At 36.3% G+C, this 14,644-nt stretch overlaps 1 protein-coding gene across 3 annotated transcripts in view; it reads right to left on the reverse strand.

Moving 5' to 3' along the window:
• Positions 1–14,644, reverse strand: part of NFATC3 (nuclear factor of activated T cells 3) — a 103,946-nt gene that overhangs the window by 60,779 nt on the left and 28,523 nt on the right. For all 3 annotated transcript variants that reach the window (XR_008391868.1, XM_037162560.2, XM_037162561.2), the window contains exons 2-3: positions 4,375–5,512; positions 1,901–2,063 (exon numbers count right to left, since the gene is read on the reverse strand). Coding sequence is in view for 2 of the 3 variants with exons in the window: in XM_037162560.2 (XP_037018455.2) it covers positions 1,901–2,063; positions 4,375–5,512 (1,301 nt within the window). In the remaining variant the exon portion in view is untranslated. The remainder of the gene's footprint in view (positions 1–1,900; positions 2,064–4,374; positions 5,513–14,644) is intronic.

The raw sequence follows: 14,644 nt of genomic DNA on the forward strand, positions 1-14,644 counted from the left end.
AACAGGTCATGGACTGGTACCGGTCATGGCATCCCATCCCATTTTTAGAGAAGCATTATGTCACAGGCAATAAACAAATCATTGCTACTGTTAACACTACTCTCTAAAAACATTCATCAAGTATCAGTACACTGATACCCTTCACGCCACCCTCTGCTTCACGTTGTTTCCATAGCAGAAGTCTGTGCCTGCTTCATTTAACTAAAGCTGGAAGGTTAAAGCCTGAAGGACACTACAGGACAGACTAGAGCAATTTCAATAAGAAGTTCTATTACCAGTTCTGCTAAATTACTTGGTGGGGGAAGAGGATCTTGAATATATTAGAAATATGGCAATACACTGTAGAGATAATAAAAATACAAAATTAAATCTCAATAATATAAACCTCTTTAAACTGAAAATGTGCACATAACAGTATCCTATTAAAAAATCATCATCTGGAATTGGATCTTGGTGTATAATGAAATACAAAGTCTAAAGATAAAAATAAATCACAACCCCCATTTTTAAAATTTCGATCAGGTGCCTCTCACACGCCCCCAAGTGGGGGCCTGACCCACAACCAAGGAATGCGTCCTGACAGGGAATTGAACCAGCGACCTTTTGGTTTGCAGGCTGGAGCCTGACCCAATGAGCCCTACCAGCTAGGGTTTGCATTTTTCTAATGGCTAATAATGTAGACAATCTTTTCACATGTTTACTGATCATCTTTCTTCTCCCTAAGGTTTAGTCATGTCTTTTGCCATTTTCTATCTTAATTGCTTTTTAACGTTGGCAGTTCTTTATATATCCCCCCCTTTCTCTCTATATATAATGTTGTTTTGAGAATTCTTTATATATTCTAGATAATGTGATCTAGAATAACAAGATCAGAGAATTCCTTAGAATGTTAATCAAATGTTAACCATTGCTTGTTTCTGAGTATTTTAGATTTGTGGTAATTTATTGCTTTATTCCTTCTACTTTTCTCTATTACCTGTTTTTTTTAAAATATTTTATTTATTTATCTTTAGAGAGGAGGGGAAGGAGAGAGGGAGAGAAACATCAATGTATGGTTGCCTTTCCTGCGTCCCCTGCTGGGAACTGGCCTGCAGGGAACTGGCCTGCAGGGAACTGGTCTGCAACCCAGGCATGTGCCCTGACTGGGAATCGAACCTCGATTGTCTGGTTCGCAGGCCTGTGCTCAATCCACTGAGCTGCACCAGCCAGGGCCTACCTGTTTTTTAAATGAGTACATATTCTATTTATAAACATACTTATGGGTAATGTATTGCTTTATTCTTTCTACTTTCTGTATTATGTGGATTTTAAATGAGCATGATTTATATTTATAAACATCCATTTTTTTTAAATCAGAGAAACAACTGTTTGATCACTACAATCTTTTTTCCCCAGCTAGAGAGTCAGTCTAGGAGAAATATCTTTTTTAATGTTTTAATTTTTATTTTTTATTTTAATTGTTGTTCAAGTACAGTTTTCTGCCCTTTACCCCCAGAAATATCTTTTTTTTTAGTTTTATTTATTTTTTAGAGAGAGGGGAAGGGAGGAAGAAAGAGGGACAGAAACATCAAAGTGCAAGAGATACATTGATCCGTTGCTTCTCACATGTCCCCAGTTGGGGGCCTGGCATGTGCCTTAACTAGTCATTGAACCAGTGACCTTTTGGTTTACAGGCCATCACTCAATCCACTTAGCCACACCAGCCAGAGCAAGAGTATCTTTTAGCCTAGCAAGAAAAACTCAGTGTGGAAGTGCTGCCTTATCAACAAGGACACAAAACCTCAATAGAGGCTTTCTGGCTTTTAATTTTCTCTCTCCAGGTTCAGTAGTACCTAACTGAATAGACTCCATCATTAACAGATGCATAGTGTCTGCAAAACATGCCCCCAAACTCTCATACCTTCACAACAGGGTGTCCACCAGTAGATGCTTTTACTGCTCCTCGGCTACCTTCAGTTTCATAATGGGCTCGATGATGAGTTTTAGGTTGCACTTCTATTTTCAGTTCACATTGTCCAAAATGAGTAGGTAATGGCCAGTCTAGTGGAGGTAATGAAGACGTGCTATAAACAAAACACACAAAGATGCATTTCACTACACTATTATTGCCAAGCAGTGACTCAAATCACTTTGCCAGCACCAACATTTCTTCCTGTGGTCTTGGAAACAAAAAATTCTAAAATAAAAATGCACTTAATAAGTTATAACACTATATATGGTAGGTACTCAAGAAGTAATTCTTTAACCTAAAGAATAAAATAAGTTTTATCAACTTTTTTTGGTTTTCTGTATTTTTTAAGAAAGGACAATTCTAACATTTGTAAAACTACAACTGTTTCTCGACTGTGTGTATATAATTATAAAAACTATCAAAAAATTAATATTTTGATTTCTTAAAGCAAAAATGTACATCTCTGTATGTACATCAGTATCTCTCCAAGGATCCAAAGGCCCCTGTGTCTCAGGATATTGTCTTCCTCCCTTTTATGAGGCTACAGAAGTCAGTCTATGGTACATGTTGCTTTCACCACTCCCCCCGTTGCTCTTTACCCTATCTCTCTGAAATATTGCTTACAGTTAGCAATATATTGCAATTTGAGGCAAAAATTTAATTTTAGTAATATTTAACTTAAAAATATTAGACCTATCACAGCAGCACCTCTAAATATCAATTGCAGAGAAACATGTCAAATGATCAGTAAGAAAATTCCAAGACCTTAAAGGGCTACGGGTTCACTTAGATATATCAACACTGTAAATATGAAGTTAGAAAAGAAACAGCTTATATATCTACAGGTCAAATATTAATGAGCCCAAACCTAGAAAGATTTGTATTAAACAGTATTATCTTCTCAGTGATTTCGGAAATAGCACTTCAAGGTCTTTTCACCCTTCTAAAATGCTAGAATCCCTACTGTAAATTTCTAAATTATTTCACTGATTCCTTCAATGTCCTCATCCTAGCTTTACTGGCCATCGTGTAGCTCAATGGTATTAGTTTGTATTAGTCTGAAACAACTCAATTTCATCAACTCTCAGCTACTTTCTGTACCCATGCAGACTTAAGCAAAGTCCTAAAAAAGATTAATTTTCAGAAGCAGAGTGATGGACTTAAAAGTATCTTCAACACAATAATTTTACATTATATTTTCTAAAAATGTGGAGCTATAAATAAACATTTATACTAATGAAAAAGCTTTTTCTAAAATGTAAACAAAATATTAAAAAGTAAACAGATGCAACTCTATGTAGTGATTTACTACATGGTAAAGTCGTCTGTTTAAATCAATTTTATTTATTTTTATTTTTTTCATTGTTGTTCAATTACTCTTGTTCTAATCAATTTTATGCTACACTGATTCTATAAATGGTACTGTGATGACTGATAAGCCATTTGGAAAATGAAGTCATTACACTGTTCTTCATTTCAAGATTCTATATAAGTATGTGTATATATGAGAAACTTACAAATATAATATACTACTATAAATATTTATAATATAAATACCATAGATGTTACATATATATTATAAAAATATATTTAAAACTTTATTAGAAAAACATGAACATTAGATTTTAATTTATTTTTTAATTACTTTAGAGTGGGGTAAGGCTTTAAATATAATACAAAACCCAAAAGCCATAAAGGAAAACACAAATTTAAATAAATAAAAACTAAAACTTCCTCTACATACTAAAAAAATTTACAAACTTATAAAAAGACAAAAATTATTTTAGAAAAAAACACTTGCCACAAATATGAAAAAGCAAATTTCATCTGTATCTTGAGCTTTTAAAAATATAAAAGTCCTATTCCTAACTAGTTATATTAGTAATTTAATTCATACTATAATTCACCTTTTACAAAAACCTTTTTTAGATAGAAAATTCCTGCTAGTCCTGGCCAAGTACCTGAGTTGGTTAGAGTGTTGTCCCAATACTCCAATGTTGCAGGTTTGATCCCCGGTCAGGGCACGTGCAAGAATCAACCAGTGAATCCATAACTAAGTAGTACAACAAATCAGTATTTCTCTTCCTCTCTCTTCCCTCCTCTCTTTAAAAATCAGTAAGTACAAAAGCAAAGAAAATTCCTTCTGGAAATTCTTAAATGTACTATGTTGTTATCTATAATTCATTATCTACACTTTAAAAATTATAACTTTATAACTTTAGCCTCCTACCTAAAGATACTTTTAAGACTCAAAGGAAAATAAATGCGGACCTAAAGTTATTTGTCTGGAAGAAATTGAAAAAAAAAAAAGAGAGAGAAAAGGAGGAAAAATGTTCAAACCGTTTCACATAGATAATACAGTTTTTACATGCTACCGATAACTCGTAAGTATGAATGACAAGGCAGTCATTTCATCAACTCACCGAAATATAGGGGTGTGGCCAGGCTTGGGTTTGCTCCAGGTAAAGTGTGAAGGAACTGAAAGAAACTGGTCACCAGATGAGTCTTTCTTCAAAGGATACTGAGATCCAAGGCCATCATCTATTGAAGTCTCACGAGACGGTGATAAACTCCCTTGATCATCTGAACAGAGCTCTAATTTTCCTGGTAGTACAGTAGCTTGATCTTCAGAAGTCTTCCTTGTTTTTAGAGGGATATCAGTCTCTACATAGTACTGAAACGGTGGAAGAAGTGTAGGACCAAGGCCTGATCCACCTTGGACAGAAGCATTGAGCCAGGTATCTTCTGTTACACTTCCCCTTGGGGAGTGGCCAGGAGAAGGAACAGGTGAGTGATGGGGTGAAAGGGACCCAGGATAACAAACCTCAGCACTAGAGTGCCGCCTTTTTCCACAGGGGGAAGTAGGCCTTGATGAGGGTCCTGAGGCTGGCCTGGGACTTAGCCAATTCTCATCAGTGACACTAGATCTAGGAGAGTGGCAAGGAGATTGCCTGGGTGACAAGGAGTGTCCCAGTCCATACTGTTGATGCCAGGACTCTTCTCCAGGGCAGCCCCCTGGAGAGCCACCAGGAGAAGTCAGAGGGGATCCAAGAGTAAATCGGGCAGCAGCTTCATTCAATTCTGAATCCACATCATCATAAATATGTGAAAGAGATTCACAAGATGATGCATCTGAGAACCAGCTCCTAGAAGAGATGCTGCTGGCAGGACTAGGACTAAGGGAAGACTCCCGGTAAGATGGCTCAAGAGGAAGATAGAGATGATCTCTAGAAGGCCTTTCCAAATATTCCTTTTCTGGGTCATTTATATGTAGGTCATCTTCAGGAGCATCTATTTCTTGATGACAGTTAGGAGAGATGGATGTGATTTGAATACTTGGGCACTCAAAGGGTTTGGGACCACCTAATGGGCTGTATTTAGATTCCGGAATCTCACAAGTTCCTTCATAGTTCTTGTGACCTTGGAGCTGAAACGATGGTGACAAAACAGAAGGATGAGACGGTAATCCATGATGTGGTAAGCAAAGTGGTGAGTTTAAAGTAGATGGAGGTGGGTCTACATTAAAGATGTAAATGGATGCACAATCATCTGGCTCAAGATCTATGGGGGGAGCAAAAAAATCAATAAAACAAGAAATTAGAAAATTTAGATGTATAAATTACTAGATGAGAAAGTAAATAATAATAATAATCGAGAGAAAACAGTGGGACATAAAAAGCACATCATTAGTTCCATTAAAGAGTGGTGTGTGTTTTGCCACGTTTCTGTAGATATACATAATTATTACATATATATGTAATTATGTATAACTTTTTCTCATTTCACATTTTCTAAAATGAGAATCAGAAAACATTACCTGAAAAAAACCAAACGCTTTTATAAAAGAAATAATCATATCCATAATTATAAAATGATTATCTAATCATACAAATTCAGTCTCACCTAGGGTCTCTAGGTTGAAGCAAGGTAAAGGATAAAACCAAGTCTTTGAAAGGTTTTTAGTGTTAAGCATATTCACTAAATATATTTATTTTTAAAGATTTTATTTCTAGGCAGAGGGGAAGGGAGAGAGGAAGAAAGGGAGAGAAACATTAATGTGCGGTTGCTTCTCTCATGCTCCCCATCAGGAACCTGGCCCGAAACACAGGCCATGTGTCCTGACTGAATCAAACCGGCAACCCTTTGGTTCACAGGTCAGTGCTCAAACCACTGAGCTACACCAGCCAGGGTTACTCACTGAATTTATTAGTGAAAAGGATTACTGAATCAACTCAAGACTCCTAGATTCTTGTCTGCCTCTGCCATTTAACTGTGAGATCTTAGTCAAATCACTCAATCTCTCCAAGGCCTTAGTTTCCTTGCAGTAAAATTCAAAACTTTTTTTGTTGTTAAGGGAATTACTATGATTAACAATAACAGCTTTTTCTTCCATAGTCACACTATCAAGAATTCATACTCTGGTCATAGCAGACCAGGTAATGAAAGCCCCATGATGCCACTGGATCATTTACCTCAACTAGAAAATAATTTATTGGGACCTTTATTTTTGATTGGTTGTTAAAGTAATCCTAATAAGGACAGAACCTTTAAAATGCACCCCTTGCTGGTGTATTTACACTAAACAACTCCTGCCAAATTACCAATTGAAGAGTGTCTGCAGCAATAAGGGCATTTTGCAACTTCACTTTTAGGGAGAAGTAATAATTATCTATTTTCACAGAGGCAGAAACACAGAGCTCAAGTACAAGGTACTGGTTGAACACCTTCACATTTTCGTTAGAGGTCACCATTGGGAAACCAAAGACAAAACTGCTCATAGATGCAACAGAGATAAGCACAAACTTTTAGCCTCTTCTCAAAAGTACTCAAGTTCACACTGTTTCATTACATCAGTACCCCAGAAAGTAACCCACATCTTTAGACTCCTGATGTTGCTGACATTAGCCAGCACACACCCTACAATTTAACTATTTAACTATTTCCATAAGTTCTAGAATCTAGAGTTTTTAAGGTGTTGTGTGGTTAGTGAACATATTTAGTAAACAGTTTTTACATGTATTACAACAATAAAACAAACAAAAAAACCCACCCCCGTATTTTAAACTCTGGCTCTGCCAGTCCAAAGCTGTGTGAACTTGGACAAGTTATTTAATCTGCCTGAACCTCACACTGACCAGGCTGTTTTTTCTATTAAACTGGCAGGAGTTGAGCAGAGTTATCACCTAAACCACATAGGACCAGTTTTAAGACAAGCACCTAACACAATGACTAAGAGTTAGTGGGAACTCAATACAAGTCAATTACCCTGTCTTTTCCTTTTTTAATTTAAGAGGGGCCCTGGCTGGTGTGGCTCAATGGACTGAGCATCAGCCTGCACACCAAAAAAGTCACTGGTTTAGTTCCTGGTCAAGGCACATGCCTGGGTTGTAGGCCAGGTCCCCAGATGGGGCATGTGAAAGGCAACTGAATGTTTCTCTCCCTCTCTCACCCTCTCCTTCCATTGATATTTCTCTCCCTCTCTTTCTCCCACTCTCCCTCCCTGTTGCTCAAAAAAATAAATAAATAAAATCTTAAAAAAAAAAAAAAGAGGAACATGAACATCCCAGAACCCCCCCTTTGCCTCTCTTCTAAGTCATTACTTTTCCACCAAGAATAACAATATACTGACTTCTAAGTTTAAATTTATTTTGCCTGTATAACATACAACTTTGTCTTTCAAGATTTTTTTTTACTTTTTAGTGAATTTACTGGGGTGGAATTGATCAATAAAATCATTCAGGTATACAATTCTGTAATATATCATCTATATACTGTATTGTGTGTTAACCACTCTTTCAATATTTTTTATATTTAATTGAGCTTTATAAAGTTTTTAAACAATTTTCAACAATACAATACCCTCTCCCGAGAGTCCATCAAAAGATGAGTAGATAAAAAACTTATGGTACAGCCCTGGCTACTGCAGCTCAGTGGATTGAATGCAGGCCTGTGAACCAAAGGATCGAGGTTCGATTCCCAGTCAGGGCACATGCTTGGGCTGCAGGCCAGTTCCCAGCAGGGGGACACACGAGAGGCAACCATGCACTGATATTTCTCTCCCCCTCTCCTTCCCTTCCCCTCTAAAGATAAAGAAACTGTTTTTTAAAAAGTTATGGTACATATATACATAATGGAATATTACTCAGCCATAAAAAAGAACAAAATTTTACCATTTGCAGCAACATGGATGGACCTAGGAGGTATTATGCTTAGTGAAATAAGTCAGTCACAGACAGACAAAGGCCACATGGTTTCACTTATATGTGGAATCTAAGAAAATAAATAAAACTGAAACAGATTCATTGACAGAAAAAGACTGATAGTTATCTGAGGGGAGAGGAGCTGGGGACTGGGTGAAAAAGGTGAAGAGATTAAGAGATACTAATTGGTAGTTACCAAATAGTCATGGGGATATACAATAAAGCACAGGGAATATAGTCAATAATATTGTAAAAACTATGTATGGTGCCAGGGTGCTAGAAACATCAGGGGAAACCCTCTATAAAGTATGACTGTCTAACCACTATACTGTACTCCTGAAACTAATATAAAATAATACTGTAAGTAAACTATAATTGAAAAATAAAATTTGAAGAATCACTTACAATTATTTCCTATATTTTATTTTATAAATAATATAGCATTGACCATCTCTATATGAAAGGCTTTGCTGTTGTTGTTCTTTGGGGATCATTTTATTTATGTCTTCTTTTGAATTAGCCTCAAGGATAAATTCCTAAGGGTGGGGTTACTAAATCACAGAGCGCACACATTTTCGGCACCCCTACTATGTAGAGACATTTTTTTAAAAGACTTATTTTAATTTGTAACATTGGAAGGATGTATCATCAGTTTTACTTCGGTTTCTCCCAACAGGATTTTATTTTTAAATTTAGTGCAATTTGGGAGTAAAATGGCTTTGTATAAAATGTGATGTTTCTAGGCTGCAAAGAACAGAAAAACCACCTCAATGTAGCTGGAAGGAGGGGAGACTACTTACTATCCAATGCAGGGTCTGGCACAAATAATGCCCTTTTATCACAAAATCACAAGCATGTAATTCTGTAACATAACGATATCACACTCAAGCACACCACATGACATTTTAGGTGAAATGTTCAAATTGCTGTCCATCTCATGCAAGACATTCATGAGTACCCTACCAACCACACTCAAGCAGGCATTACTTCAGCCGGATCCTGTATAATAACGAGTCCAAAGGTAGGTCAGCTCCAGAATTAATTATTTTATAAGTTCAATAAGATCATCAAGAAAACATTTTCTTTCTATATCCCCATTATGCCACTTTTGAGGGTGATAAGTTTGTGCCGTTCACTTTTCAACCATGTATGTGTATTTTGTCCTAAACCAGAAGCAGTATGATCATTTGTTTAACAAATATTTTTGAGCAGCCACTACAGAGATGTTATGCTCTAGACACTGAAAACACAAGAAAACACAAAACAAAGCCCCATCCTCACAGAACTTACATTCTAGTAATGTATGTTGGGTGGTGATATATAAGATTGGGTTGGCCAAAAAGTTCATTTAGTTCTTTTCCATAAAATGGCTCTAATAGTGCTTACTTGTCTTTAACTTCATTTCAAACAATTTTGTTAGATTATATTGTGACAGCTGTCATTATCAGTGTACATTTAAAAAGAAACATCAAAATTGATGAATTTTTGTGCAGCCATTTTAATACTGAAGATGTAAGAAAACATGCAACATTTTTGGGGTACCATGCTTTTTATTTCAAGAAAGGTAAAAATACAACTGAAACGCAAAAAAAGATTTGTACAGTGTACAGAGAAGGTACTATGACTGATCAAACATGTCAAAAGTGGTTTGCAAAGTTTCTTGGTACTACTGACATTTTGGCCAAATAATTCTTTGTGGGGGGACTGTCTTATGCATTGGAAGATGGTTAGCAGCACCCCTGGCCTCTACCCACTAGAAGTCAAAAGCAGGAGAGAGCCAACATACTCAAAATATACAAGTCAATTAAGTTATTGGTGAAAATAAAAAATGTGTCTTTATCTTACGGAAAAAAACTATATGGGCTTTTTAGCCAATCCAACAAAAGGAAAAATAAAATAGGGTGAGGAGAACAGAGTGAGAAAATGAGAGAAAGTTAATTTAGATAGGGAGATCTGGAAAGGGTGCTTCCTCCAATATTTGAGGAAATACCAAAAGGATAAGGTATGATCCTCACGCATGAGGTGTATGGCAAGCAGCCAATCAATCTCTCTCTCTCTTTCTGTCCTTCCCTCTCTTCTTCCTCCATATCCTCTTAAGTCAATAAAAATATCCTGAGGTGGATTTTTTTAAAAAGCACCTATATTTCTTTTTTTTTTTTACCTCAGATCCAATAAAAAGCACCTATATTTCTAATTACTGAAATGAAGAAGAAAGTGAGAGCGATTTAGAAAATATGAAATCAAAAACTCTACTTTGGCCATGGCCAGTGTGGCTCAGTTGGTTGGAGCATCCTCCCATAAACCAAAAGGCTGCAGGTTCGATCCCAGCCAGGGTACATACCTAAGTTGCCCATTCAATCCCCTGTTGGATCTCCAGTTAGGGCACATGCAGGAGGCAACCAATTGATCTCTCTCCCCTCCCACCCCTGTTCCTCTCTCTCTAAAAAAAAGGGGGGGGGAGTGCGCAGGTGAGAATTTTAAAAATTCTACTTGGAACACACTAAATGTGAGATGCTAAGCTTCTCAAGTGGAGATAATCAAGTAGATACTTGTATATATAGTCTCAGGAAGGCCATGTAAATTTGAGAGTCATTAATGGACAGAGAATATTTTAAGCCATAAGGCCAAAAGAGATGACTAGCAATGGAGTGGAAATAAAGAAGAAGCAGGCAACTGAGGCATATGGGATTCTGAACTTTAGGGATCAAGGAGACAAAAGAAGAATGAGTAAGAAGGGACTGTCGGTGAAAAGGCAGAACCAAAAGAGTATGGTATCTCAAAAAACAAGTAAAGAAACTGCTTATTTACCCAACGACTATAACATAATTACTGTTTTCTAGAAACCATTCTAGATGCCAGGTGTATAAGGAATAAGATATGCACGGTCCCTGCCCTCATGAAGCACACACAAAGACAAATTAAAAACTGCTGAGTACTACTAAGTGGTAGAATAGAAACTAAAGGAACCTATTTTACAGAGAGGGTGGCTTTATGAGAAGGCGGCATGTGAGCTACCATCTAAAAGATGAAGTGAAGAAAAGTGAGCAGAGAAGGTGATAGCTCCAACACAGGAGGGATAGGAGAAGCAAATACTGGGTCAAGTAAGACTCTGAGGAATTGAAAGGCCTGATATGTGGCTAGAGCTATGAGCTGAAGGGGGAGAAGTAAAAGAAACAAAAACTAGAAAGATCATGATAAAGACTTTGAATTGTATTTTAAGGCTAATGGAAACCATCAAAAAGTTTTTAAAAAGGGAATGATGTGATCTCTATTATATATAACAATAACTTCAACTACTCTGTATCTCATACCCTGCAAGTCCTGATGTTTATTAGTCCTACAGAAAAATATTTGTTAAAGTTGATAAAAGTATTTCCCCTTATACAATTTATACTAATCCCTAAGTTATATCAAAATCCTCAATTGGAAATTTTTGAACCATGTATTTTCTCGGCAATGTTATCAGTCTGGCTGAGTTAGGATAATTGCCAAGAACTTTCTACAACTTAGCTATCACCTGGTCATTGAACAGAGAGAAGCAAGCAGGTCTCTGAACAATCCAATGTACACAATGTAAAAGCTCATATTTTCAACTCACAGGAATTTTTGTTGGGCCCTCATTCAGACCCTCTGTACACGATTTTAGTGATCCCACCTTATCTGCTCATCTAGTCCGAAGGTTAGAAACAGGAAATCAGAATGGAGAAAAGACAATTGAAAAGGAAAGGCAGTAAGAGTATCTTGAAATCATCCAGACCAACTTGTTCTTTAAGAATTCTATCCAACTACAGTTTCTTTACAAATTAAAATTCTTCTTAAAAAATACGTAACTTACAACTTTAGTTCATGTTCATTATTTCACAAATAGAATAGTAAATCTGGGACTAGTGGGAGCCAGTGGGTTTCACTCCTTGGGTCCCATTCAAAAAATAAGAATTTAAAATGGCAGATTAAAAAAACTCACCCATCTGGGAGTTCTGAGAAGGGTGGAAGGGGACTAAATGGTAATGGAAAAAAATGCAAGATTAAATTTAAAAAAACCCTCAACCACGTAAGTGCACAATAATGTGGCCATATATAAGGCCACTAAACTGTACATCTAAAAATGGTTAAGATGGTCAATTTTCTGTTGTGCATGTTTTATCACCATTTAAAAAAACACCTTTTGTAAACAACTTTAATGATGGTATTAACGCTGTACACTCCAGGACAGCTTTATCATGTCTAAGTGGTAAGTGTACATACAATTGATTTTTTTTAATTCACTACAACCCATGAATAATGTAAATGCTTGTTTTCTTTAAAATATAAAGAGAGCTCTAGGCTGCTCAATATGTACATGTTATTGTCATAAAATGCATACTATTGATACAATAAAAAAATGCTTGTCCCTTAGTTTAAAGGGGAATAGCAACACCCTACCATATTAGCAGTCATTAATTTTTCACCACCACGTGGTTGTAGTTAAAAATAAAAATCTAGTTGATAAAGTAGCAAAAATTATTCATTTATTAAACCTCATCCCTTTGAGGAAAAAAATGAAGGAGGGAAGGAAACAGAGTCGCCCTTGGAAAATTATACTTTCATTCAAACATAATTACTGTATCAATGCCATTTTAATGTTTGATTGATGCTAAAATCTACACCCTTCCCCCAAATAAACTGTAGGTGAAGCAAATGTTCTAAATCAGAATGATGTCATTAAGAATTATAGAGATCAGAATACAAAATGTGGAAGAATGCTGCTCTATCTTTTCCCAAAGTGTCACCAAAACTCAAGCTCTGAAAATTATGTAAGTGGCTACTAAAATCTCACTACAACTGGGGAGAAAATAGACAACTGTAATTGAACAACAATAAAATAATTTGAAAAAATAAAAATAAAATAAAATCTCACTATGATAAAGAGTCCTAGGTCCAGATTCCCAACTCTAGACTTCTCCAACTTGTAACACTTTAGAAATTTGACCATGTGAAGATTTATTTGCTCTGTGTTCCTTCAGCCACCAGGGGGCCCTATGCAAGCATGCAAGTATTCTGGACAACACAACAAAGCAGGGGTTGGCAAAATAAAGGACAAGGACCAAATCTGGGCAATCAATCACCTGTTGTTCCTGCACAGCTAAGAGTCATTTCAAGTTAGTTGAAAAAAGATTAAAATAATACTGTTCTATGACACAAAATTATGTGAAATTGAAATTCTGGTGTCCACAAATAAAGTTTTAATGGAACAGAGCCATGTAGCTATATTCGTATTGTTGGCCTAGGGGAGTCCAATCTGCAGGCCCGCAGGCCACATGCAGCCTAGGATGGCTGTAAATGTGACCTGGTACAAAATCGTAAATTTACTTAAACATTATGAGACTTTTTTATGATTATGCATTGCGATGTATTTAATGTGTGGCCCAAGACAACTCTTCCTCCAGTGAAGTACAGAGACGCCAAAAGGTGGGACGCCCCTGCAGAGGTTACTTCGACACAAGTATAGAGCTGAGTAGCTGTGAGAGATATTACTTCCCAATATTACCTGGTACACAAACAAATTGCAGGGACACAGTTCTAACCTGACAGCATTCCAAGTGCACTGCATATTGAGGTATTGCAACATTTTTTTAACTTAATCAATGTATCACTCAAAACAGGAAAGAGAAAAGTGGACTCCCAACTCAATGTCACACTTATAAGGCATGGCAGAATGTGAGTTATTTTGTTACCAAATTTAGATGGCAAAGCATTATGTTTATTGTGCAGTGAATGATGTGCTTGTGCTATAAGAATACCTTTTACATCAGTACTAATTACCAAATTAAGCATTCACAATATTCTCAACTCGCAGGAAAAAAAAATCAGAGAAAGCAGAATACCTCATCACAAAAGAATTTCTTCATGAAAAGAAAAAAATAAAAACAAGGCTACCACCACAAAAAGTTTCTGAATGGCTCACTTCTTAGTCAAGCAAAGAAAGCCATTTACTGATGGTGATTTATTTAAATTGTGTTTGATTGCAGCAACTGAAGAAACTTGTTCAGAGAAAATAAACTTGTATCAGCCTTTCAGCAAGAGTGGGTGGTTGAAAACTTGAGGACAACAGTAGCAACATCAATAGGGAATTACAAGACAAATGGTTTCAAGCGGTTTTCCTCAGCTCCTGAAACATAACCAGGTATCACTGATTCTGCAGTTATTTATTTGAAGAGCCAATGCGGAGTTCAAAGGTTAAAGAATTAGCCCTTTGAATAGTCTACGTGAATGATTTCAGGCAATAAAATTTTCAAAGAAAACAACAGTAATACAAGCTAAGTGGACTCTGTTAGGATGTGTTATAACTGATGCCGATAAAAAATGTTATAAGAATACTATGATAATAAGAATACTACCAATTGTACAATACCAAAATAGATAATCTACAAGAAACAGTCTTATATAAACACAAACTGCCAAAACTGACTCAACAGAAAATCTCTATAGACCAACAATAAATAAAGAGATCAAA

Source organism: Artibeus jamaicensis, unplaced genomic scaffold (assembly GCF_021234435.1).
Source record: "Artibeus jamaicensis isolate MK-2021 breed Jamaican fruit bat unplaced genomic scaffold, CSHL_Jam_final contig_464, whole genome shotgun sequence".
NCBI classification, from domain to species: domain Eukaryota; kingdom Metazoa; phylum Chordata; class Mammalia; order Chiroptera; family Phyllostomidae; genus Artibeus; species Artibeus jamaicensis.